The sequence below is a fragment of the Halichoerus grypus genome, chromosome 6 (genome assembly GCF_964656455.1).
Source record: "Halichoerus grypus chromosome 6, mHalGry1.hap1.1, whole genome shotgun sequence".
Taxonomy (NCBI): domain Eukaryota; kingdom Metazoa; phylum Chordata; class Mammalia; order Carnivora; family Phocidae; genus Halichoerus; species Halichoerus grypus.
In genome coordinates this window covers 165,347,182-165,374,979 of record NC_135717.1, presented here as the reverse complement: position 1 = coordinate 165,374,979, position 27,798 = coordinate 165,347,182, and the positions used below count along the sequence as shown (strand labels likewise).

At 46.7% G+C, this 27,798-nt stretch overlaps 1 protein-coding gene across 4 annotated transcripts in view; it reads left to right on the top strand.

Annotated features, from left to right (window-relative positions):
* The window catches only part of LARGE1 (LARGE xylosyl- and glucuronyltransferase 1), a 522,085-nt gene that overhangs the window by 293,767 nt on the left and 200,520 nt on the right, over nt 1-27,798 (top strand). For all 4 annotated transcript variants that reach the window (XM_036093490.2, XM_036093487.2, XM_036093489.2 and 1 more), the window contains exon 6: nt 7,989-8,160. In XM_036093490.2, the coding sequence (XP_035949383.1) occupies nt 7,989-8,160 (172 nt within the window). The remainder of the gene's footprint in view (nt 1-7,988; nt 8,161-27,798) is intronic.

Sequence of the window (27,798 nt, the reverse complement as noted above, 5' to 3'; positions counted from 1 at the left end):
TTCTGTTAATCTTTTCCCTCCACAGGTTGCTAGAGTATATTGAGGTCACGTCTCTTTGCTAGTGAAATCCTTTTTGTTTTTCCCACCATCTTTAGGACATCGTCCAGTGCTCTTTGGCATGGCATATAGTATTCTCCAACACTTGACCCTTTCCTGCCTCTCCATGTCTTTCTCCATCATTTCTAACTCAGGCTTTACCTAGGTGTATCAGACTATTGCAGACCCCCCACACACACACACACACAATGGTTGGTATCTCTGTGTCTTCACTGATGATAATCTCTCCTGTTCTGCTTTCCTCTCAGTGTCTGAGAAACTCAATTTTCAACTCATTTTTTAACACCAGATTTAAGGCTCATCTCTTCCAAACATCTCTAACTGGTTACTCTCCCTTCCCTCCTGACTCTCTCCTTTAACTGTATTACTGCTGTTGTATGTACACTTGGAATTCATCGTAATCCAGTTTATACCATTCTAGAATTACAGATGCGGTAACTGGTTTTGAAGATGTCCCCCAGTAATCCCTGTCTACTGGTATTCACACTCTCGTCCGGTCCCTAACCATGTTGCATAGGGCTGACCTGTAGAACCGAGAAGACTTTACAGAAATGACGCCATGTCATTTCTGAGGCCAAGCCGTAAAAGACACCCTACTTTCTCTCTTGCTCTCTCTTGATCACTCCCGCTGGGAGAAGCCAACTTCCACATTGTAAAGACATTCAAGCTGCCCTACCAGATGGTCCGTGTGGCAAGGAGCTGAGGCTTCCTCTGGAGAGCTGGCATCAAGTGCCACATGTGTATGAGGGAGCCCTTTTAGAAGCAGATCCCAAGCATCCAGGTGTCTGCAGCTTCAGCTGCCATCTTGACTACAACCTCATGAGAAGTCCTGAGCTGGACCCACCCAGCTTATGTGCTCCCAAATCCCTGACACCAAAACTGTGAGATAATACATATTACTGTTTTAAGCTGCTGTTTTGAGATAGCTTGTTATGCAGGAGCGGATAATGAATATCTAGCAGACCACAGACTCGTCAAGAGCATTAGCTATGTTTTATTCATCGTGGACTCTGGTCCCTAGCCTCTCCTTGGTACCTGGCCCACATTAAGTGTTCTAGAAATGCTTATTTAAACGATCCCAACTGAGCTAAAGTGGATTTTTTTTTTCTCGCGAGGGTAAATACAAATGCATGTGACTCTATCTTGTAGATGTGAATCTCATCTTTTCTGTTGCTTTAAATATCTTTGTAATATTAACAATGAACAACAATAGCCAACACATAGCACCAGAATTCTCACAATCCTATGGAGTACGCACTGTAAAGATGCCCATTTTACAGAGGAGAAAAGTGAGGTACGTGGAGGTTTCATGATTTGCCCGAAATGACCTTAGTAAGTGACAGAGCCAGGATTCAAACCCAGGCAGGCAGACTCCAGAGTGCACACTGTGAATTGGCTTAAAAGCTTGTATTTTAAAAATTGAGCCCTTAGCATGAGGCAGGCACTGTGCCGGGCCCCCGTAGTTCTCCTGCCTCATTGGATATGTTCCCAAACCTTGAGTGATATGTGTCATTTTCCCTACTCTATGGGTGACGAGGTGGAGGCTTTGAGAAATGAGCTTGCCAGTCTGATGGTGGAGCTGGATTTGGAATCTGGCCAGTCAGACTCCCGAGCTCAAGCCTGTTCCACGGCCCTCCTCCGTGTCGTCTCCCAGAGTCCCCGCCTCATCCGAGCTCCTCACCCTCCTTTCTTAACAATTATGTGTTGAACATACAGGTTGGTTGCCAAGACGACCACTCAGAAACAACATAAAAGGCAAATGACTTTTCGAACATTCTGTAGCAAGGACGACTTCTTTTTTAATTTTTAAAAATGTGTCAAGGTGATTTGTAATCCACAGGAAAATGTTGATATGGGTGAGAAATCTATTTTGAGCAATAAATATTTCCAGGATGATGAAGGAAAGCTTACAGACTATAAATAAAATAACTCCCTAGGAAGAGAGCAGGATATGCTACTAATATTCCTATTATACAGATGAGAAAATTCAGGCCCAGAGAGACTCGGAAGCTGGGAATATGAAACTCTGAGGCCTTCGTACCTAATTGCCATGAAAAGCTGCTTCCTGGTGAATGAAGGTTTAGATGGAGACGGGCTCAGTTATGATGATGCAGGAACCCAGAGGGGTGGGGAGCACGCCTGGGACCGGGGCAGTGGGAAGGGAGGAGAGACACATCTCATCATTTCCCCATGGTTCGGGCTGGGGACTGAGAGATGAGATAAGGAAGGACTTGGGTCCTCATTCCCTAAACTTTGTGCACTGGGGTAGTAGTCCCTGACCTGTAGACTCGGGGCCTCGCGGGGCCGGGGGTGGTCACTGAAGTAGTCAGCAGAATGCTCCTAACGCAATGCCTGGCACCCAGGAGGAGCTCAGGAAATGCTAGACGATATTTTCTATTGTTCTCATTACTGGGGCATCCTGGTGCCTCTTGAAAGTCAGCATCTTCAAGAAGAAATGCACACCATTCCTTGATAAAACCAGCCCCTCTTCCTGTCTTTGCCTTGTCTGTCAGAGGTGGGAAACCTGGCATCATGTTGAGACATCACCTTCCTTCACATCCTTCCATGCTCACGTTACTACCCTGGCCAGGTTTTCTGAGTAACTTCTCTGTGGACCACCCGGCATCAGATGAACCCTAAAATCCCCTGCAGCACTTCATAGAAACTCCCCTTGGGGTCTGTCTGCCAAGGAACTGGCAGTTTGGGGAAGGTGACTTTTCCCTTGGGAGCATCCCCTGCTTCCTACTCTGCAAAGAAACCCTTAAAACCTGGGATTGCTTATGCTCCTTTGTGTAAGTGCGTTAGGTAGTATTCTTGGGCACAACTGCATTTTTGCTAATTAAATTAGAACATGCCGCTTAGAATGATTAACAGCCATTGCAAGGATAATTGTCCATTAAAAGAAACCTAACTTTCTTTTTTATTATTGTTTTAATTACATAAACCCTTTGGTGTGTTTATAGTGATGAAGAACATGCTAGGTTATTGCTTCACCAGGTGTTGTCATCTTACAGGCTACTCCGGGGGGTCAGACCCTCCAGGTATCTGCAGTATGCCTCTGAGGATGGTCTTCCCTCTGTTGACCCCATGACTTGATGTCCCTGATTGGACTGAAGTTTATTGCAGGGTGGGAATGAGATTCGATACCAGTAAGGGTTGTCCCAAGACACTGTCCCAAAGGTTGCATGGGTGAACATTTCCACCCACTCTGGTGGAAGGTTTTTTTTTCTTTTGGTTTGTTTGTATATTTTATGTTAGTAGGTTTTTCTTCCTAAAACCAAAGGTGTACAGTCCAACTTGGAGATCTACCAGAGGAGGCTTTGAGTTTCCAAGATCTCAGTTTGTGATTTTGTTATCTCTGTAAGAGAAACACCTGGGTGGTGCAGTTGGTTAAGCCACCCACTCCTGGTTTCAGCTCAGGTCATGACCTCAGAGCCATGAGATTGAGCCCCCATCGAGCTTCGTGCTCAGCAGGGAGTTTGCTTAAGATTCTCTCTCCCTCTCTCCCTCCTGCTGTGTTCTCTCTCTCTCTCTCCCTCCCTCCCTTCCTCTCTCTAAAATAAGTAAATAATCATAAAAAAAAATTCTATGACACCTGGGTGGCTCAGTCGGTTGAGCATCCGACTCTTGATTTTGGCTCAGGTCAAGGTCTTGGGGTCATGGGATCGAGTCCCCACTCAGGCCCCACACTCAGTCTGCTTGTCCCTCTCCATCTGCCCCTCCTCGATCTCTGTCTCTCTGTCTCTCAAATAAATAAATAAAATAAAAATCTTAAAAAAATAATCTAGGAATATAGGGAGAGGTGATGAGTGACTTCTTTTCCTCCGACAAAACCATCTTCATTCCTGACTTCCCCTTTACTATCAAAGGTAGCATCATTTCCTGCTCTTATCAAGCTCAACATCCCGAATCATCTGAGCCTCCACAGTGCTGACAGACCTTCACTGGGAGAAGCGAAGTGGCCTTTGCAGAGGCCGGCTGGGCACCCAGCATCAGGCTGGATGCCTTGCCATTCTCCCAGCAGTATTGCAAAGTGAGTGTTCCAAGCCCCCATTTTGCAGATGAGAAAACAAAGCCTCACAGAGGCAAAATGATGGAACTGGTGCTAAAGCGCGGGCGTTGGGGCTCGACAAGGCACACCTCTCCCATTGCACCGGACCGACCCTGGGCTACAGCAGTTACGGATGTTTCTGCTGCTGGTTGCAGAAAACGTCAAAGGTAGGATTTAAACCCTAGGCCTGGTCAGCTCTGCAGTCATGCACGTTCATCATACATTTTTTGAGTAATGACTATGTTGTTACCACAGCAAAAATGACATTGTCCCTGCTTCAGGGACTTCCAGCCCAGAGCTGGCGAGAGACATGGAAAATTAGACACAGCGTGAGAGCATGCTGTGCTAGAGGAAGGGAGGCAGCTTGCTCAAGGAGCCCCTGCCCAGCCTGGGGCCCTGGGGAGGTGGCGACTGGGGCGGGGGCGGGGGGTGCCTTCTAAGCTGAGGCTCGAAAGAAGAGCAGGATTAGACTAAGGCAGGGGTGGGGGACATATTATATTGTACTTCTAAGAGAGAGGGCCATTTCTAATAAATGTATCTGCTTCTTACCACACGTTCTTTCCCCCCATAGATTCCTCGGTTTTCTTTCTGGGGTTTTCTCTCTGAATACAAACTCGTCCGAATGCTTCCTTTACCTCTAATTGAACACTCTGACTTAATTGATTATGTATTAAGTCGGGGACTTGGGGCGACATTCCGGCCTGGGCTCATGTTGAGATTAATTTATTCCTGTCGTCCTACTGTTCGGTGATGCATCTGAGTGCCTCACATGTGTGTTAAAAATAAAGCTGAGAGTCAGGGCAATCTAATTAGATGGCTCAACCCAACGCTCTGGTGTTCATTCTTCACCAAGCTCTCCTGCTTTGATGGTAACCAAAATAGATGAATAAGTTAATCAAAGGTCTGATTAAATAGCACAGCTCTGCCGCGTGGACCCATGATTGCCAAGCTTCAGTTCAGGCACATCCTCAGGGGAGAGGAGCAGCTGAGCTGAGTTCCAAAGGCTGGAGCTTTCATGAAGAAGAGTTTTTTAAAGCCCACTGGAGGCCCTTAACTCAAGGAGCCCCCGGCCCTCAGATCTAAGCTGATGGCGCGTCAGGATGCTAGCTCGAAAGGAGGGATGATGTGGCTTGGGGAAGGAAGGCAAACCTTCCCTTGGCCGATTCTGACTATCGCTTTGCATCTTACCCACTGAGGGATTGTAGACAAATCACTCACCTTCCTGTGCCATTTGCCCATCTACCCAGCTGTCCATCCTTCCGTTCGCCCACTCGCCCACCTCACAGATAGCATGGTGGTTCAGCATTGGCCTTGAGCTGTGGTCTTGCCATCATTCGTTCAGTTCGGTGACAGGTTGAGATCACATTCCCTCTGTGTCCAGTTGGGTTTGTACTGAGGGGTGCCCCAGCGGGAGAGGGGTGGGCAGGAGGGGAGAGAGGCTGAGTGAGAGGCCTCCCTGCTCCGGCCCGTGAAGTTGCCACAAGTCGGCCGTGGCCCTTCACCGAAGTTCGCGGCTCCTGCCTTGTGGCTTATTCATACGTCTTCCCAGGTGCAACACGGTTCCTTGCTGCTGGTCCTACGCGTCCGTTTCAGTCAATAGTTCTTTTATTGTCCCATTTTCCTCAGATCACCCAGTTTGGGTGTGCTGTTTCCACCCACCCCGACAGTCCAACACGCAGTACAAGTAACTGCCTTTCATAGACGACAGAAACTCAGAAAGGCCGGACGAACTTGTCCAAGGTGACGCAGCCATTAAGTGACACGGGAATCTGAATCCACCTGTGCCTGACTCCAGAACCCAAGGTTTAACACTGTGCCGCACACCGCACCCCCTTCAGTATGAAGCAAACACTTAACACACTGAGGGGGAGTCAGGAGAAGGGTGGGAGCTTCTGTGGGCTCAACCCTCGCATCCTTCCATCTCCTTTGATTTTTCCACAAACCATGCAATGGAAGCATCGTCTCCTTTTTATAGGGAAAGAAACTGGGGCTTAGAAAGACCAATGCCTTGTATGGGGCTGGGGTTCAGATTTTGGCTTTTGTCTCTGCTTTCCTTCCTCCATGCTGCGCGGGAACACGGTGATGGGGACAACAGACAGAGTTCAAGGTTCTTCTCCTGAGACTGACACGTGATGAACAGTTTTGTCCACCGGTTTATGTTTTTTCTTCCCCCCCTCCACCAGTCAAAATTGCACATGTATTGAGAGGATAAGGAGTAGCTGACATGGTATTTTCAAGTAAACTGAAGATGAACACAGAACACGGAGTGGTTTTCAGGGACGGGCTGGATCGTGTGAGTTACCACGGGGGTCCTTTGTCATAGCTTTCCTAAGGCAGTGTCTGTGTCCCTGTTTTTCCCACCATCACCGATATTGGTATGTTTAAAAAGAATGCGATGCTTGGTTTTTCTTTACAATGATAGTAGTTGCTCATTTTAAAAAGTTGAAAAGTGTGATAAAATACATATGTGTGGTGTGTGGGTGTATACATATCTATTTATCTAGAGGAGGGACCCATCATCCCCAAAATGACCACTATTAGTATTATGATTCCATGCTTCTATTTCTTCTTTCTCAGCATAAATTGGGATGGATGTGTTTTCATGTTGTTTGATTATACGTAGAGGTTATTAAGCAAAAGAAATTTTAAAACTTACCTTTTTTCTTTTAACATCACATGCAAGATTTTTTTTTTTTAGTACATCTTAATCTAGATTGCTCATAGCTCTAGATTGCTCATGCTATTGGATTTAAAAAAGCATGTTTTAATTAACTGTCCAGTTTCAGGGCATTTGGATTGTTTCTTTTATAACATGGTGATGAACATCTTTGGGAATAAAACTGGTTTCTCGTTTTTAAATGTGACTTTTTTTAGAACAGTGTCCTCAGAATGGACTTATAAGGACAAAAGGGGTGAATGTTTTTTGGAATTTCAATAAGGCAGCCACATTTTCCGCTGAAGAGTTCCATTATCAGTGTTAACTTCTTGAAAATAAGTGTGCTTTGGCTTGGACAGATGGCAGCTCCCCGGAGCAGCTAGGATGGAGCCCATACCCATGGTTACTTTCATATATGACCTGTACCTTTGAGAGCTTTCAGCATACTAGTATGTATTATTTTCAGCCTTGCCTTTGGGTACCAAGTGGTACCGAGATGTGTGACTTGCTGACAGATGTACCCACTTGTGGGACCTTGGTGTCCTGTTACATCGTGGATTTCAGTGCTGACTCTCCGTAGGCCGTTCATTACTCTCTGTGGGTGTGTCTTCTCTTGTTCCCCAGTGAAGAGTTTTGCGTAGCCTCTGACCAAGTCCTTCTTGTGTGCTTGAGAACCAGGAGACAGAGCAACACTAATTGCTTCAATTACAGCTCAAAAAAAAATAGATAAGCATAAGCTTGAATGAGGCCACTAAGGTAGCAGTCTTCAATGACAAACAGAATATGATTGAAACAAATAGATCTACCTTGGAACAATTAGATACTATTTGAAAAAAAAAAATAGAGTATGATCCAATTTTTATACTTTTATTCTTTTGTAACATAGTCCTCTTTTCTCCAGTGAGCCTATATAATTTCTATAATAAAAATTTTATTTAAAAAAAATCTGAGCATAGCTTCTGCAAATAATAGTTATTTCACAAATATTGCTTTTCCTATCCCTTGATTCAGATGCATTTTCTTCCAATAAACTTCACATGCCAAACCATAAATTACATAAATAAATCTTTAAGAAAATTTTCATTTACTCAGCAAATTTTTATTGAATGCTTTTTTATGTCCCAGGCACTGTTTATAATGTTTAGGCAATAAAATGAATGTAATGATTCTTTTTTTTTTTTTTTCTTTTTTCTTTTTTCTGCTCCTCTTCCCTGCCTGGTGTAGTCTGAAGTGTCCTGGATCCCCAACAAACACTACTCTGGCATTTATGGTCTGATGAAGCTCGTCCTGACCAAGACTCTTCCCGCCAGCCTGGAGAGGGTCATTGTCCTCGACACGGATATCACCTTTGCGACCGACATTGCGGAGCTATGGGCCGTGTTCCACAAATTCAAAGGTAATTGTAGCCCCATTTCTTCCTGGTATCTTTGAAGGTGTTGTCATGCCAAGAAGAATGATTCTATTTTTTTTTTTTTAATGTGAGGCCCGCATTTAATGAGGTCATGCTGGTGAAATGGACAAGGAGTTACAAGTCTAGTTAAGTATCAACTCTACTGGCATTTGAAGCATGTTCGAATCAAACTGGAGTTGGTTTGCGTTTCTTTAGTAAATGAAGAGGTCATGTTGGTGTTTATAGGAAGAACCCAATTTAGGATGCTTTGTAAGAGATAAATGTCAAATGTGTATATTTGGTATACAGGTAATTGAGTGTTGACTTACCTGCATTTATCAGTTTCGGGTTTTTTTTTTAATCCAATGATGCTTTGATTGCCGAGAAGGGCCTTTGAGTGGGTGGAGATGGGTATTGATTATAGTGTTGGAAAATGTTCTTATGGCTTTTGCTTTCATTAATGTTGTGGTTTACCACTTTAAGGAGGTATATAAGTTTGACTTTATAAGACATTCCTTCTTGTCTAGTTAGTTTTTTCTTAGCCATCACTGTAGTTCTTGTCACTGCCTCAAGGTGTATGAGATTACGTGGTGGGGAATTGTGAGCCCAGTTGGTGTTACTTGACTCTGGCATGGATGCATGAGGGAAGTGACAAGTTAGCACAAATCTTGGGCTTTTATTTTAATCCCCCTTCCAGATGTCTCCCTTAAAATTGCATTCTCACAAGTTCTTCTCTATATTAGACAAATGCAATGAGAGATAAATTTGGGAGTGAGTTTTTTTTCTTTATTTCTTAGTTTTCTTTTTAAAATTGCATTCTGGCTTCCGTGTTTAAAATCTCTCCTCCTGCTTCTCTGGAGCTCCTTATCCTATGAAGGTGAAATACTACTCAGTGATATAAAATCACTGCATTTTCATAAATCACAGGATATTCCATGGACAGAAGAGTAAATTCCTCACCTACTCCAGTCTCTGCCTGCTTCTTTCAGGGGGGTGGGAGGTGGGAGGGGACTCTTAGCTCTAGGCTAACTGGAAAAAAAGTCCTCAGCATATCATGGGGGAGGCACTCTGACCCTCAGGCTCTTTCCCTTGTCAGGATCAAAACTTACTTTCCTTTCCCGTGTCAGTAATGACACTAAGAAAGACGTCATTTAGCAAAACCGTTGAAACTGAGTGTGTCTCCGCTCCGGTCTCTTCTTCATAGAATGTTGGGATCTGTCCTTTCAAGTCACAAGGAAACTGAAGCTTGAAGGCATGCAGGGTTGAGACCAGGGTTGAGACCAGAGTGCACATACGTATGCTTCTGTGTGCATCTCCTCTCAAGTTCCCCCATCATTTCTGCTTGTTTTTCTGACTGCATTGAACTCCTTGGGGACAGGTTTTTTGTTTTGTTTTTTTTTTAATTGCGGGGAGGGGCAGAGGGAGAGCGAGAATCCCAGGCAGACTCCATGCCCAGCACAGAGCCCAACATGGGGCTCGATCCCATGACCCTGAGATCATGACCTGAACCGAAGTCAGGAGTCAAACGCTCAACTGACTGAGCCACCCAGGCACCGCTGGGGGACAATTTTTAAGAAATAATTCTGTGATACTCACATTTTCACACTTATGTCCAGTATTCAGTGATGTGTTTATTCAGCAGACTTATTGCATCTCTGCTGGGTGTCGCTGGTATGCTGGGCTCTGGAAATAAAGAGATGAGCAAGACTGAGAGTTACCACATCTCCTGGAGGGGATTGGAGAAGGCAGCTGGGAGGGCATCACGGGGGAGGTGGTCATCGTGCTCTGACTTGCTGGAGAGGCGAAGTGGCTGTGTGCAGTGAGTGCCCACATTCCCCTTCGGGAGTAAAGGACTTTGACTCCAGCTCCTGGGAGTGCAGCCCCTTGGGGTAGGGCCACAGGTGAAGAGTCACATGCCTCTGGCCACACCCCCTTCCTGGGGAAAGTGGAATCTTGCAGGGTCAGCTGTGACAACCCAGTCACAGCTGGATTTCTCCCTCTGCCTGTCCTCTCACCTTCCCTTTTCAGATGCCTTTCCCAAGACCACTCCCTAAACTAACCTCTTGCAGGCTGACTTCCATATCAGAGTCCTTTTCCCCAGAAACGCAACCTGCAATATACATGTAAAGCTACAAGTCTCTCTTGGAGAAGTGTAACTCAGCAAACTCCCTGGAACAGGTGGTCACTAATTGTAGTGCTGTAGCTGGGAAATCCCATTTATTCTGTCCCAGCTAGGACCTGCCAGAGTGCTGGTGGGGTTCTGAAGCCAATAACAACAATAGTATAATCGTGGTGTTAAATCTCCCAATATCATCTGTGGAAGGGGAGGCTCCCAAGGTGCTTGCTGGCCCAAGGATTGGGATCCTGGGGCAGAGCAGAGTATATGGGCCAAGGTCAGGACTGGGATGGGAGCACTTGAATGCAAGGAACTGAGTTAATGGGCTGCGTTTTATTTGTTTGTGCTCGTATTGGTTTATTTCTAGCACTTGTTAGGCCCCTGCCGTGCAGAAGAATGTGTTAGATGCTGCTCTTACCTGACGCTGTCCAGAACACAGCACCTGCCTTCAAGGAGCTCACCAAAAAGGCAGGCTGCCTTATATTATCACCAGCAAAGGAGTATAAAAACATCTGAGGTTTTCCCATGCCCACTCTTAACTTTTCTGGGAAAATACGGAGGTGAAAGAAGATAAGTAAGCTCTTCTCTTCTCCATATGGCACTCTTTTGGACAGGTTTGGTTTTTTAGGGGTTTTTTGTTATTGTTTTGTAATTATTTTTTTTCTAAACTGGAACGATTAGAAGCCAGGTCGTGGGAACAGGAAGAAAGCCCTTGAGCACAGACCCATGAATTTAGAAAGCTCTGATCCAAAAGGGAGAGTTTCCTCTCTCATAAAGGCAATTGCAGTTGGCATCCTTCACCGTAAACATTTTGAGTGACACCAGTGCAGTTTTTGGCCTTGTTCATTTTTCTCTGTTTTACAACAGCTAGTTATCTGGGGCTCTTGTGTTCAGATCCCATATGCTTGACTCCTTAATGGTGCTCTGAGATCCCCCTCCTCTAAATCCCTTACATGGAGACTCTAGTAAGAAGCCTTTTAGTAAGGGCTTCGACCCCCTCCCCCCACCTCTGCCATGGGCAACTTTGTGTGCCTCTTGGGGATGTCCACGTGCCCCCAGAGCCTTGACTTCCCCTAAATGGCAGGTGCCTCCCTCCCCACGTCAGCAGTCTGCACCCTTATCACCAGCTGCGACTGCTGGAGAATTTTCAGATCCACTGATTCTCAGCAAAAAGAGTTGGATGTGCCACAGATGGTGAGAGTGAGGAGCCACCCATTCAGTCATGGAACTGAGCTTCGTAGTGGCCAAACTGTTTCCTGACTGTTGGGAATGTTGCAAGAATAAGAGAAACTCAGCCCCTACTCTGGCAAGTGTATATTTGAGTAGGGAGAAGACTGATAATAAACAAATAAAATATATAACATATTAGATGGTGATTAGTGCTTGCTCTGGAGGAAATTGGTGAAAGCAGATGAGGAATGTCTCTATGTGCACACGCATTGTTTTAATATTCAAATACGGTGGTAATGGAAGCTCTTACAAAAAAGGTGACATGTGGGGCACCTGGGTGGCTCAGTCGGTTGGGTCCGACTCTTGATTTCAGCTCAGGTCATGATCTTAGGGTCATGAGATTGAGCCCTGCGTCATTTTCTATGCTCAACGTGGAGTCCATTTAAGATTCTCTCCCTCGGGGCGCCTGGGTGGCTCAGCCATTGGGCGTCAGCCTTCGGCTCAGGTCCTGATTCCAGGTCCTGGGATCGAGCCCTGCATCGGGCTCCCTGCTCAGCGGGAAGCCTGCTTCTCCCTCTCCCACTCCCCCTGCTTGTGTTCCCTCTCTCGCTGTGTCTCTCTCTGTCAGATAAATAAATAAAATCTTTAAAAAAAAAAAAAAAAAAGATTCTCTCCCTCTCCCTCTGCCCTCCACCCCCATTCACACTTGCGTGCACTCTCTCTCTCTCTCTCCTTCTCTCTATCTCCCTCTCTCTCTCTCTTTCTCTAAAAGAAAAGAAAAAGGTGACATGTAAGCAGAAACCTGAAGAAGTTGAGAGAACAGGCATGCCAGGGTGCCTAGAAGAAAGTGGAATAGTGTCCTAGGCATAAGGAACAGCACATGTGAAGTTTTGGGAGCCTTGTGGCCTGGTAGGTTTGAGCAATAGGATGGAGTGAGCCCAGGATGGACGCGGGCTGATGGGTCAGATCAGGGAGGTCTTCTTTGTCAGGCAGAGGGAGGATTGTGCCTGTCCCTTCAGTGCTAAGGGCAAGCCATTGTGCAGCTCTGAGCAGGAGTGATGGGACCTGTTCGATGTTATTAATGGGTCATCCTGGCCGCCCATCTGAGCATAAGAGGAAGCAAGGAGACCATTTCCGAGACGGGGCAGCCACGGGGCCCAGGTGCTGCAGTGCAGGTGAAGACCCCGTCGTAGGAGGGGTACGTCTCGGAGGGGGAGGCATCAAGATGTTCTGCTGGCTGGACGTGGGGGCGAGAGAGCAGAGTGCAGGATGCGTACCGCACCGTGACTGCGCGAAGGCGATCTTGGTGTGGGACCCTTTAAATTTGAAATGCCTAAATTGGACATCCTCATGGAGAGGGTGAGGAGGAGGCAGAGAAACGAGTATTTGGAAAGCAAAGGGAAAGTACTATTTCCTAAGGACTTCTTCTGTTCCAGGCACTGAGCTGGAAGCTTTGTACATTTGAAAAACAGAACAAACTGGGCCCAAGAGAGGCTAAATAACTTTTCCTGTTCAAAGAGCTCCTCGCAGCAGAACCGAGGCCTGGACCATCTGGCTGTGGAGTCTGCACTCTGCTTCCTGCCTCTCCGGCTTCCTGATGGCCTGGTGGGGGGGGGCGTGCATGGGCCTGGGGGTGGGGGGCTCGCACCTTAGTTCGGCTGTGCCCCCAATCGTGAGTCCTCCACCACCCCTGAGCCAGCCATAGTTTTGCTGCACAAAAATTTGGAAATAATACCTGATTTTACAATATGAAGGGGCTATTATGAAAGCGTAAATAATAAAGGTACCCCCATAATTTGAAGCTTTTAGAAGAACGCCGTGTTCAACGTACTATTTTTATTCTTGAGAAGAAATGTCTTCCCTTTAGGAAGAGTCTGTTGCCGCAGCGTAAAGCTCTGGACCCCAAACAGGTCCGGTGGGCGTATCGAGCACAGGGGCACGTCCCCCTGCTCACCCCCATTGTGCCCCAGTGTGGGCAACTATGCCACACCAGTGGATATTTTTTGAGAACTAACAGACTCACCGTGGACTAACTACAGCTAACATTTTTAAGCACTTACTCTGTGCCAGCCACTCTGTGAAGCACTTTATGGTGAAACTCATTTAATCCTTACAACACTCCCATGAAGTACTAATGGTGGTTTCCATTTTAAAGATCTGGGACCTCACGCTTGGGAAGGCCAAGTAGCATGACCAGCGCCTCAGCTCTTAGGTTGTAGGACCAGGATTTGAACTGGTGACCCGACTCTAAATCCTGTACCCTTTCCCCTGCACCTACGCTCCCTAGAAGAGCAGATGGTGGAGCTTAGAGTCTGTGGAGAGACCAAAGTTAGATAGATGACAGCGGTCTAGGTGACGACAGGAACCAGGTTGTAGAAGGCATTCTGAGAACAGCACTATGGAGGCAAAATCAGGGCCGTGGAGACGTGTGGTTTTCCCAGGAGCTGAGAAGTAAAATTTTGGTTTCCAGAATCCTGGCCCAGCTGGTGACATCCCAGAACATCATCTGTAAAGTAGCTGTGAGCCCCAAGAGCTCTACTCATGCACTCATCGTGGTCAGTAGAAGAGTGGCAGAATCGGGGTCATGCTGTGACCATGGGCGGGTTACCTGACTTCTCTGGGCTTCAGTGAGCCAGGAACCGTGCCAACAGGGTCTTTGTGAGGAGTGCACGAGATAGCGTGCATTATTGTTCCCCTGTCCCATTTTTCTCTAAGGATTCCCGCCAGAGGGTGTGGGGTAATGGCGGACATCCTTAAAGTGTGTCTGCTCCATTACCTTGCAGCTTTGTCCCCAAAGCCATCGAGAGGCTGGGGTGGCTGTACGTGTAAAATAATGTGGAAACACTGAATATGAAAAGCCTTGAAAGTACTACTTTTGAAAAGACAGTTGCAGAACTTCTGTGATTATAATCACTTGCCTTGGAGGAGTTTTTAGAAACTCTTTAACATTTCTCCAGGTCACATCTTTATTTCTTATCTTGCCTGGGCTGCTCCTCCCTCCCGTCTCCCCTCCTTCCCCCCCTCCCAGCCTCCTCCCTTCGCTTTGTCCTTGGAACTGGTGGGAGTAGGAAAAGCCTTGCAAAGGAAGACATCAGGTTTCAAATCCCTGCTGGTCTGCTTATCAGCAGGATGGTCTTAGGGTGTCCATTGAACCTCCCCACCTTGCTCCCTTACCAGTAGAGAGAACACCCTGACACTGTCTCACAAGGGTGTGGATTTGGGGAAGTGATCCTGGTGCCCAGTAGATGCTTTTCCTTCCTTATTTCCTTTTTCCTTTTCCTTCCTATCCTGTCTTATCTCATTTGCCCCTTTTCCTTTGACTTTCAGTCCTTCTCCTTCGCTCCCTTCATGACCTCCGAGGGAGGCTCCACACCTCCCTCCCTTACAGGGAATCAAAGATGGCCTTGGAGGACCACCACCCCACACAACCTCACGCTGGTGGGGTCTCCCTGAATAAAGCTGGCCCTCCTTGGCCAGGCCGGCTCTGGAGAAGGTACGCCTCACCTCACGGTCTGTTCCCACCTTCCTACAGAGGCTGTTTTGCCCCAGAGAAGAAAAGCAGAAATCTTAAAAAAGATACAGAGTTTCAGATGAGGTGCTTTTCAATGACTGGGACAGCCAGTGTCTGTGTGGGGGGTGTTCTGTTAGTGCCGAAGGCCCCGGGGTTCTGCTGGGATGGGGTGAGGCTCCTCTGTGGGGTTTGGGTTTCATATTAGGCTCCGCTCAGAGGCTGGGGCATGTCTTTGCATCTGTACGGTGGTTTCAGACATTCTCCTGCCCTCCTCCTATTCATAACGTTCCTGCCTCACCACTAGTGTTCATCATTTCGTTCAACCTTTAATGCCTAGCTGATTTTCCACTTGGAAAATTCGATGGCCTTTTACATTATTGCTCCTTGTACGCTTGTTTCTTTTGAGTCTGTTGTCTCCTTCCCACTCAGAGTCCAGGAGCTAGCTCTTTGCTTCTCTCCTTAGATAGATCTTCATGGACAAGATAGATATTCTTGTCCATTGGACAAGCTGAGATGTTCACCATTGGGGGAACATCAAGGATTCAGTTCCTGGCGAAAGTGGTGAAGACATTTTAATGATTTTTTTTTCCCATTAACTTTGAAGGGGATCTGCTTTCTTTCACTATATTAGAAAAATCCTTCCACTTCCCTGAGCCTCTTTTCTCTTGTTGTTCTATGAAAGTAGGGGAATAAGACAGCAATCACCGCCCCCGCATAGGTTTTATTTTGGTAGTTAAGTCGGGAAATGACTCTGCCTTGCACACTACTTCCTCGGTGATCATTCCCTTTACCATTGGCATCTTTGTTTTCTTCTTGTTCCTCAACCAGCAGCTCCGGAGAGTTAGGGAACAGAAGCCCGCCTGCCCCCCTGCCCCCCATCGTTCTGCCTTCCACATGCATTCGGTCACTCGTTCTTTCATTGATTCATTATGTCTGGAGCCCTTGGACCTGCCCCAGGCCTGGGAGATCAAATCATAAATAAGGCAGACCCAGTCCTGCCCTCCCGGGGCTAATTTCTATTACGTGCTTTTCACGTGTCAGGCACTGGGCTCATGCCCTCATAAAAGTCTCTAAGTATCTTGCCGAGATGATACAGCAAGCTCACAACAGAGCCCCGACTGCAGCCACGCTGGCCCCCGAGCCCCGGCTCTTGACCACTAGATTCTAGGTCCAACGGAACACACGGTTACATGAAAGTCTGCAGGTACCTTGAAAGGGAGAATCACATCCCCTGGTCAGGTGGGTTGAGGGGGTCAGGAAGGCTTCTGAAGGGAAGAGGCATGACGACATTAGCCTCTGTGTCCCCTCCCAGGGAGAATGCCACACGCAGAGGCCCGAGGTCCCCAGAGAGGATGGTGCAGACAAGCAGTGAAAGAAACATTGAATCTCCTCAAACAGACTGGGCAGGCTCCTGCCTCGGGTCCTTTGCTCTGATATCCCTCTGCCGGGAGTGCTGGTTTCCAGATCGCTCAGTCTGCTGCCACAGCTCCCTGTAGGTCTTGGCTCAGATCTCAGCTTCTCAGCTAGCGTCTCCCTGATTGTTCCCTTCCATCCTGCCACCTGAGATGCCAGCCTCTCGCTCCCACCCTGCTCTTTCCATGTTCTTTATAGCACCCATCACCTTCTAGCCCGGCTTGCAAGGATTTATCAAGATGACTGACCCCACCCACTACACCACAAAGACCCAGGTACCTGGATGCCCCTGGCTTCACCTGGTTATTGTGTGTCTTTCCTGCTGATGCGTAAATACTGCCTTTGTCTGTCTTGTTCCTGAGACATTTCCAGCATCCAGAATAGTGCCTGGCAGATAATAGGTGCTCAGTAAGTATTTGTCAGATAAATAAATGAGCAAGTAAAGCATGTGATTCTAGGTGATTTGTGTGGGGGGAAATAAGAGAGGTACGAAGGAAAACCAAGACGTTGAATGTAAGTTATGACCGTATGTTTTGAGTTGGCTACTGCTTCAGTCCAAGCAAGACTTGTGGCCTATAGCAGGATAGTGCCCTTGGGACAAGCCAAGGACATGGATTAGAGACGAACTGGGGAAGTTGAGTGGATAGCACTGGCTAAGGAGTTCAGCGTTGAACGTGCAAAGATGGATGAGCAGGTCTGGATCTGACAGCCAAGGACTGGGCTGGAGGTATCTTAAGGTGTTTCTTTTTTTGGAAGTAAAATAGTGTTCTCACCGTGTTATTACAGTTTCCTTTTCTGAACGTCCCAGCGTGCTCTACTAGTGTAGAATCAGGAGGTGCTCATCCGTGGCCCTGGTCCTGAAGGGCAGGATTTGCTGTCCCCACTAGAAGGCTAATGAGCAGTCGGCAAGCACCCGGGGGGCGGGGGAGGGCGAGGTGCAGTTGGCAAACCCTGGTCCGTGAGGAGGAGCGGCGGAGCGAGCGCAGAGCAGAATTTATCCGAGGAAGATCCCTGACCTCCTCGCCCTGATGGTGCAGCGCACACCCGGCGACGGAGGTCCCCTCCTGTCTCCTGTGGCCGTGCATTCTCAGGCCGGCCGTGCCTGGGTGGCTGGGGCAGAAGAGCCACGCTGCTCCATCCCCGGGAGCCCCCTGACTGGGCAGACGCGACCTCTGTCCACCGTGTGGCTTTCCTGAATGCACTCGGGTCCAGGCGCTCTGTGGGATGAGCTGGAGGACACTTGGAGGTTCCCCAGGACGGCGAGGACAGACGGATTTCTAGACGTGGCTGTGAAGTGTTTCTTTCCTTCTTCCCTATCCAACTGCTCCCCATCCTCCTACCTTCTTTATACCCTTGGCACCGTCTCAAACATTTCCTGCCTCTGGAACGGGCACGATAATGCCCCTGGGGTATTGTCATGCAGGTGATGTGGGATGTTAGCGGTTAGCCCAGTGCCTGGCACAGAGTAAGCACGACAGCGTGTAGCTGCTGCTGCTTCTAACGTTGGAGTCCTTCTGTTGTCATCACAAGAAGCCGGCTGTTCACATACCTACGATTCAGGCTGGGGGGATCTTGGTATGAGAGGCGGCAATATGAGTTCTCCGTGAGTAAGGCCCACTGCCTGATCCTGGAGGAGGGCAGCCTGGGAGGAGGGTCCTGGAGGAAGAGTCAGGATTTTGTCCTACCCAGAGAGCACTAGCTGCATGTCTCGGCGGGGAGAGCACAGGCTGTGGACCGTGAGGGGCCCCCGGACCTGCATCTGGGGCCAGCTCTCCCATCCAGGGTGCACTTCCGTTGCTCAGTCTCGATGGGGGTAATAGTTTGGAGGCAAAATATGTAATTCACCTAGCACTTTGCCAGTATTCGTGGTATTTTCTCAGTTCTTCGATGCAGGCTTTTTCGCATTTTACTGTTTCTGAAATTGGGATGTGACTTACAAAAGTAATTGGCCTGAATGGTCTTTTTCTCCTGGAAAATATTTTGATATCTCCCACAGTCAGTGGCCTCTGAGAATCCAGAAAATATGGTGTTATTATTTTTATTAGTATTGTTTTCCTAGCTTTTCCTTTTATCTTGGAGTTGTAGAGGAGGAATGGAGGTAGGGTAGACTGGAGGAGAGTGAGCTGAACTGGGAGGTCGATCAGAATCAGTAGAAGAGAGGGATCTGGGGGTCTTAGAAGGCCGCTCTCTGATTACCTGTTACTGTATGACCGCAGGGTCCTGGGGAGTTTGTGCCATTGCTATTTTTGGAAAACACCTTGCTTGTGTCTCACACGTTGGAATGGTTACCATCCCCCGGTGAGCCCTTCCATTGTGGAGAGCGACCATGTTTCCTGGGTATAAATCTTTATGTTGTGGGCAGTGAGGAAGGGAGGGGGTCATCGAGTCATGGAACACCAACATTTTAGACTTTGAAATTTTCAGGAAGAGATATTGAAAAGCTTAGGCATTAAACCCAGAATTACAGGAAGCTGCTGTTGCCTAAAATCTTTTCTTGCTCATTCAGACATTCAGTAAATATTTATTGAGCACCTACTTGGTACCAGACATATAAGCTATGCTTTCTAGTGCTCAGTCCATTAGAAATTCGTGTGACTAACTCATCCTTCCTTGAAAAAAAGTCTGATACTTCTGGGAACAATTTAGGGTGACACACCCACTAAATGTGAATTATTTAGGTTGCTTTTCTGTCATTTTGCTGGTATCAGTTGCCTTGAGGCAAAGAGATTTTGATGGTGAAGGTAGCTGGTGGATGCATCGAGGGGATGGGGCTGTCCTCGGTCATTCTGGGGGATGGGAGGGTGAGGGAGCAGATTGGGATCAAATAAAGGCATGAGGGACTTAGCGGGGGTGATAGAGACAGGTACACAATAGGTAGTGGGAGGAAGCAAGAGGCAAATACCTGTGGAATGAATTTATGGAGACAAAGACAAAGCCCATCTTTAGAATCATGTGCTCAGAATGGAAGGCAATTTTTTTTTTCTTGTTTACAAGTATCTTGGCCAAAGGGACCTGACGTGAAGGATAGCTCTGGGGTGGAGGCCAGCTTCTGGTATCAGAATTACCTGTAGGGTCTTTCCAGATTGCATGCATCAAGACCCACTCTGTCCCCCCGCCCCCCACAGCGGCCTGGACATCACCAGTGATTTGGGATTCATTGCCTTCTTGTAGGGTTTCTCCAGCTTGGTGCTATTGACATTTGGAGCTGGATCATTCTTTGTTGGGTGTGGGGGCTGGTTCTGTACATTGTAGCATGTTCAGCAGCATCCCTGTCTCTACCCACTAGATGCCAGTAACACCATCCTCCCCAGTTTTATCAACCAGAAACATCTCCCTATATCACCGCATGTCCCCTGAGCGGCCAAATCTTTCTCTTTGAGAACCACTTCCTTAGTGGCCCACCATTATGGATGAAAATGTGCAGGGTCAGGTGGTGATGGTTTTAGGAGGTTGATAATGATGGCTCAAAAGAAGAAATAAAATCTGAACTCTCCATAGCTTGTTTACCAGTTCATACCACGGAGACCCCCAATCATAACGCCCTTTGAATGACTTTCTGAATCAACCCTGTGTTTAAGCTCCTGTTGTATGTGCTTCTGACTTCTCTTCCCTTGTTTGTACTCAACACTGGCCTCAAAAATGCTTGCACTGTACATTTTCTCTTTTTCTAGGGCTGGAGATAGAGTTGAAGAGCCAGTAGTGAATTTACTTACTCAGAAAATAAATAAATGCATTCATTCCCCTGTACCTGGAAGGATACATGATGCCAAGGGAAAGTGTGATTGAATTAACCAGACTCAAATGCATTCATATCCCTAGAAGGCCATGATTCTGTTAGGACCTACTGGAATTTACGGTCTGCCCCTGAAATTACAAGAGGGACACTACTCATCTACATACTCATGAAGAGAGGAAATTGGCGCATGTCATTCTGTGACTACCACAAGGACACAATTTTTTTTTACCCTCCTAAATGCATATACATAGATTATTAGCAACATCTAATATATGACAAGGACGGACGTGGCCTGTCAAGGAAGACAAATAGCTTTATTCTCTTCTCCGCACGGTGCGCGGGGCTTGCCCATCTGGAAGAGTGCAGTGGGCAGAGGTGTGTGTGCTGATTCCTTATTGAGATGGATGGAGGGCCATATAAGGCAACACTGTCAGCCAGCGAAGGACCAGGTAAAATCACCAGCTTCCCTAGAAGCCAAGGATATTTTTTTTCATTAACAACCATCTTCATTAGAAAAGGAAGTCGGGTTTCTGTTTTTTTGTTTGACTTTGGATTGGTCTCAGGGACAAAGAGGTCACGACAATTTGGGGCTTCTCTTTTTTACTGCTTAGATAGCAGAAGAGGCCCCAGGTTATATTCCATGATGGCAGAATGTCCTGTAAGATTAAGAAGAAGATTCCCCAAATCCAGCCAATAATCCTTTTTATTTTTGAAATGATGTGATACTAGGTTTTCAAAAACGGAGGAGGCAGCCCTTGAAGGGCTTGGGGGAAGCGGGGAGAAGGGAAGGGAGGGCTGGTTGGCAGGAATGGAAATTACATTTTTTTCAGGTGAACTTTAAAATTTTGGAACAGTTTTTGATTTACAGAAATATGATGCAAGTAGTCCAGAGTTCCTATATACCCTGCCCTGTCTTTCCCTTCCTATTCCCATCTTACATTAGTATGGTACATTTTGGGGAGAACTTGCCTTTTTGTTCCTGCAGCCTAGATGCTCTGTATACCTTTGCTCCGTTCATCACAACAGTCCTGACAGAGGGATAGTCCAATCTCCATTTTATAAGAGCAAAAACCAACACTTACAGAGGTTAAATAACAGACCCAAATCATCTCACTAGTATGTAGCAGGGCCACAATCACGGCCTCTGTCCTTTGCCAATAAGCCCACAAGTTGGTAAGCACCACTCCCTGTGGGAACTACGCTGTGAGGCTAGTGAGGTGGTACACCCATCTTCATGCAGAGGGCCGCTCTACTTGAGAATTAGAAGGGCAAACAGCTCCTAAGAAAGGACTGTGGTGAGAGATAGGAGGGCATGTACCAAGCATAGTGGTGCCACCATGGAGAGGGTAGTTCACTTTGGGGACTGGGAAAGATGTCATCTACAACATAAGATACATTGGTTTGTGAATTGGCTGGGATCTGTCCATGAAGGAAAATGGGAACAGGCAATTCCAGGCAGGAAAACAGAATGGTTAAAGTCATGAAGACATGAAAGAGCATGGCATGTTGTTTGAACTACAGGGGGTTCCCTGTGGCTGGAATATTTGTACAAAGAATTGAGCATGGGAGGTGGGTTGGGAATATGTTGGGAGATTAAAAAGTAGGCAGGAGCTAGATCCTGAAGGATTGGGATGCCATGCCAAGGAGTTTGGGCTTTTTCAGAAGACCATGAGAATCTGTTGACAGTCTCTAAGAAGAGTGATCAAGATCAGTCCCCAGTATAAAAAGGTGATGCATTGCAGTCGGGGAATGAGTTGGATGGTACAAAACCAAAAACAAAATCCAATTAGGTGGCCATGTCAGTAATCCAAGTAAGAAATGATCATTGCCTGAAATAAGGTGGAGGTGGGATGCAACAACAGAATCAATTAGAAATGGATGTCCAGATACAGCGTAGTACGAGAGAGATTTGTAGATGTCTCTTGTTTCTCAGTTGAGTGGATTGGGTGGGAATTACAAGAGGAAGCATAGGTATTGGGTAAAGAAATGAGTTCAGCTCTTCTACCTGTGATATGGTAGTGCTGGTGGTTGATGTTTAAGTGTAGCAAATGCTTCCTCATAATATACTACATTTGTGCTCCACTGTGGTACAAGTGCTGTTTGCCTTCTCAGCATCCATGTTGCCCTTCCATAAACATCAGCAGAATGTCTCTTCTTCTTTTGAAAACCTTGCCTCTCCTTGTCTTAATTGAATTTCAGTATGCATACGGGGTGGTGATCCATCCCTGGCTGCAAGGTAAGGGCATGAGCCAGTCCTGGCCAGCAGGACCCCAGCCATCTCCCTGGCTATGGTCATTGCTTCAGGGTGCTTATGTGTCCCGTGCTTAACCAGTCAGAACTAAAGAGCAACAGGTCAAGGATCTTTGCTGGACCTTCTGGGAAAGATTTTCCACTCCAGTTGCTAAACTTTGAGGAGATGAGACTGGAACCTCCATGAGTCACTTTGCCACGGTGTCAGGGGGTCCTTGAGACCACCCCTAGACTCCATGATTTGCTAGGATGACTTGCAGGACTCAGCATGAGTCATACTCATGGCTATAACTAACTTCAGCAAAAAAATAAAAAAAAAACCATAAAGCAAAATCAGCAAAGGAAAAGGTGCATAGGTGAAGTCCAGAGGTAACTAGGCTTAGGCTTCCAGAGTCCTCTCTGAGTGCAGTCATCCAGGTCAAGCTTCATTCCTCCAGCGGTGAGTTGTGGCCTCAGGTATGAAATGCCCTCCACCAGGAAAGCTCATTAGAAATTTAGTACCTAGGATCTTTACTGGAGCCTTGTCACATAGGCACCCTCTACTAGCACATACCAAAATTTCAGACTCCCAGAAGGAAAACGAGTGTTCATCATAAACCATAATGTTTGCACAGTTTATACAGTGGACCATTCTCACCAGGGAAGAATGGGAACCTTCCTGGAACCTAGGTTCACACATGCCTACCAAGGGCCAACTTAGCAAGCAGGCTTTTTTAAAGAGAGCCGTCTCGGCTGGCTGTGGTACCTCTTTCCTGCACATCTTCTCTGTCTGAGAGTGAAAGCAGATCTGAGAGCCTGAAAGAGAGACAGATTCCAGATTACAATGCATTATAGTCTCAAATCCCAGCCATGCCTGAAGCAGATTTCCCTTTTTTTAATTTCTTAAGTCAGTTTAAATTTATGTCATTTACAGTCTTAAGAAGCACATTGGCCAATAAAACCCATTCTACATAAAGAGTTCTTTTTTAACTTCTTTCCCACAAGTCCCCATCACTGTTTTCTTGTCTCAGACAAGGGCCTTCCTCGGTGACCAGGACTGGCCTATAATAGACATTGTAAATTTTTGGTATGGGAGCAGATTTTTCTTTAGCATTTTAGAGGATTATTCTGTCTGGATGGAAAAGGTAGATTTCTGGAGCCTATTTATCCTCGAATGTGACCTAAATTAAAAGTTTGACCAGCTGAATATCTCCTTGATCTTCCCTTTTACAAATTACTCTTCCCTGAGAAATTGGCCCGAGCTCATAGTAAGTGGTGCCTCCATCTTGGGCTCTGTCCTGGGCATTCTTGCTTGTTTGGCCTAATTAACTGTGTTATCATTCAAGCAGATTAGGTATGTGCCTTCCTGGGACATCAATTAAAAAATAAATCAGTGTTTGTCAAAGTGGAAAGGTGACATGTTGAAAGATGAATTTCCTTTCCAGTCTTGTACGGAAGCAGTAGCAAACACAGAAGTTTCGCCGTGACTTCGCCCGCGGGCACACATGCCAAAAATAGGAACTGGAAGGAGGTTAAGAGACCATGAACTGAGTCAGTGCTTTCTGCTGCAAAGGTAAAGAAAGGTCCAGAAGGTCTTTAGTTTGTGAGATGAAGTTGTAAGAGGACTTGACTAGGATGCAGGTGTCTGTTTTGTTATTACTAGCCTGAGGCAAGTCACTCTCCCTTTCTGATCCAAGGGTATCTATTTGATAAGTGTTTATTGAGTGCCTGGTACAGAAATGAATCCGTAAAATGCATGGGTTTGCCTGGATAATCTCAATGCTTTTCAGCTCTGGGAATCTTACACAAATTCACACGGCCAGAGGCAGAGCCAGAATCATAGAAGGTAGGAGTCCCTTTCATGCCTCTCTTGACCCCACACCTTGCATTTATCTTCCAGCCTTCAAGGTCTGTCCCAATCCATGCCTAGGAGATGCTAAAAAATTAGTTCTTGAATAAACAAAATTAGGTCTTCAGCTCCCGTGGCTCCTCAGACTCTATAATACTCTTTTTTCCCGTTGTCTGCTTCTATAAAGCAGGAAATCACAGATGCCCTGGAGTCTCCGAGGGGACTTGAAGCAGTGAGATTCAAGGCAGGCTTCACACACGAGCTAAGACAGGAGTGGAGGCCGAGTGAGGGGAATGACGTTAGCCCCAAAGTAGGGTTTCCACGAGGATTTAGGTCTTTCGGAGTAAACGGTGACTTGCTGCTGGGTCAGCCCAGTGAGAATCTCCTGACAGTGGGCTTCCAAACCCAAGCTACGTTCTGGTCTCTGTCTGCCTGAGAGGTGGGCTTTTGGATACCTGTTTGGTGCTTTTCCATAGCCGCACACAGTAGGTGCTCATCCCTCACATTTGTTTCATTAACTTAGGTTTTTAGAGACAGACGCACTGATGCCCATGATTTCAGCTCTACATTTTTTTTTTACTTTTAATTTTGAGGAAGAAAATACATTTTCTTTGCAGAACAGGAAGAAGAGAAATCCAGTCAGGACAGGGGCAGGCAGCAGAAAGACGCCCTCCGGGCATTATTGTAATAGTGAAAGAGCTTCATCTCCAGAGGCAAAAACAAGAATTTACTCGAGCCTTTCAAGAACAGACTGCTCTGTCGTGGGCATCATTAAGGTTCACTAGACTGATCCACTTTATATGTATGCGTCATGAATAAAACAATGCCCATCCATAGCAGCACAAAGGAAATAAAACTCCTCCTGTGTTTCCACTACCTAGAGTTCAGTTGTTAACATTGTAGTGTATTTCCTTTCAGACACTTTTCTGTGCATACAAAATTGTTTATTTTTTTTAATAAAATTGGGATCATCTTGTAATACTGTTTGCATCCTATTTTTTTCCTCTTAACTACATATCGCAACCATTTTCCAAAGTCATGTGCCCTGTCATTTTTTTATGCTTCCTGGTATCCTATGGTTTGTCTATATTATTATTATTTGGCACTGCAGCCCTTCTGTTTTGGATTCTTGGGCTGTTTCCAGCTGTTTTTTGGTATTCTAGAGAAGAGCAAAATGCTCACCCTCTAGAGAAGAGCAAAATGCTCACCCTCTCTTTTGAGCATTGAAAGGCTGTGGCCCTGAGACTGCTCCCATCTAGATGTCTGCAGGTGAACTTACCGTGCAATGTCACGGCTATAGACAGTCAAATAGGCCTGTGTTCTAGGCCCAGCCCTGGCTGTGTGATCTTGGATGAGCCAGTTAACCTCTCTGTGCTGTATATTCCTCATATGAAAACCCCGGGCGCCTTCTCCACCGGTTCATGGGGGCTGGCAGAAGGACTAGACCCAGTCATTGACCTCACTGTTCCCTTCACTTCTCCCAAATAGTTGTCTTTAACCCTGGCTTCAAGTTGGAATCATCTGGGGAGCTCTTTTAAGAGGAGTGTTGCCCAGGCCTACCCCACGACAACCAAGTCAGAATCTCTGGTCTAGGCACTGGGTGTCGTATTTTTACAAGCTCCTTGTGTGAGGCTAACGTGCCACCAGGGTGGAGACTTGGCCCCTGACAGCTACGGGCCTGAGGGTTGCTGGCTACCGCAACAAAAGAGACGTCGTGTCTCGGCTGTTTTGTCGTGGGGCTGGCGAGGCAGGGTAGTGTTTGGAGACAGGCTTAGAATCCTGGCCCGCGTGCCTCCCAGGGAAGAGTGCCAACCTGTTTATTTTGTGTCAAGAGCTCAAACAGTGATCAAAATCCAACCCGACATCATAAATACCAGAAAAGGTCAGGATTGGGCTGGTTGTGGAATCGAGCACACGCAGTCGAGCCGGGCTTGGTCCGTGGTCAACTCCAAACTTTGCGCTGGGACCCAGGGCGGGTTGGGGGGGGGGGGGGACTTGGCAAGGCCCAGGCAGAAGGCACCCCAGCCGCGGAACAGAGGTTTGCGTGGCTCTGTTGGCTTTTGCTGAAGGAGGAGAAATGCCATTTTCTCAGCAGTTGTTCTTCTTGACTCATTAGTGTACTTGGCATGGGGTTATTTTTTAACTTCTCTGCAAATATTCGTAGAAAGAGAAGGGGAGTGGAAATGGGAGGTGTTCAGGTTCCCTGAGCTTGTATTTCGTACAGGACCCTCCAGGATTGACAGGATGGCCTCCTCCCCAGGCCCAGTGCCACAGTGCAGCTGACGGACCTGAGGTCACCTGGCCAGCAGCATGTGGCTGAAATGGGAATTTTATCCCAGGTCAGCAGAACCTCAGAGCCTGTAATTTGTTCCTCAGAAGTCCATCTCGTAGGAGGTCGGGGGCTTTAATTAGACCATTTCTGCATAATCAGATCTTGATTGTGACAATCAGAAGGAAATCCCACTGTAGACTATTTAAAGGTTTTCCATGTAAGTTTGTCAGGACAGCCTAGGTAAGAGAACAAGATATCCTTGAACAGGGTCACTTCACCCATTGGGCTCACCCAGGAGCCAGTGGGGTTCCCGTCAGGATGGCAATGGAGTGAGTTTCCACGGGCCGGGGCGTTTAGCTGCCGGGCCTTTTGTTAACAGAGCTGGCTGGAGTCCATTACCACGCCGTGCCTGCTCTTTGTATCTAAGTATAGATGGAGGACTATCAGTACTTTTCGTACCTTTCTGGCTGTATCCCACAGTAAGAAATGCATTCTGCCATTACAGTCCAAAAGAAAATGTGTGTGTGTGTGTGTGTGTGTGTGTGTGTGTGTGTGTACACATCTATACATATACATATACACATACATATAATACACACAGCTATGTAACTCAACAATATCTTCATAAAACAATCCTTAACCTTAACCATGTTCAATGAATTTTTGTATTTCTCTCCTAATAGATTTGGTGTATTTTAGTTTCTAAAGTGCCCTTTGAAACCCACTAAATTATTTGCGCAACCCCCTCGTGTGTGGCAAACCCGGGTTTCAAGAACATGGGACTGGAAGTTCTCTTAAGTTGCCTTTTAACTCTGGATTAAGCATTCTGAAATTCAGCAAAGCTGCCAGGAATCAGGAGATCATAAACTCGTTTTCTAGAATCTGCGTGTGCTGGAAGGGCCCGTGGGGATCTCACTGAGGCCGTTTCCCTCTCATCTGGCAGACTCCCACTGAAATGAGCTAACGTGTGCGGCGGCGGCGAGCACAGTTGCTGGTACATAGTAGGGGGACTCTGTACCTCTCATTTACCTTTCTTCCCAGGCACGTGTTGGATTTTATTCATCTCTCTATTCCTAGCACTAGTATAATGCTCAGCACTCGGCTCAGTAAATGGATGGGGGGAAAAATGAAAAACTGTGGCTCAGTTCTCTTTTCTCATTAACCTTTTGGGAAGATTGCTCAGTCTGCCTGGATAATGCAATTCATTTGCTTTTTTTAATTAACTTCAATTCAGGAACATGTATTCACTGCCTACTATGTGCCGAGTACTGTTGGACATGGAAGATCCTACACAGTGCACAAGAAAGGGAAGGGGTTCTTGTTCTTAAGGACTTCCCGTATAAATGGA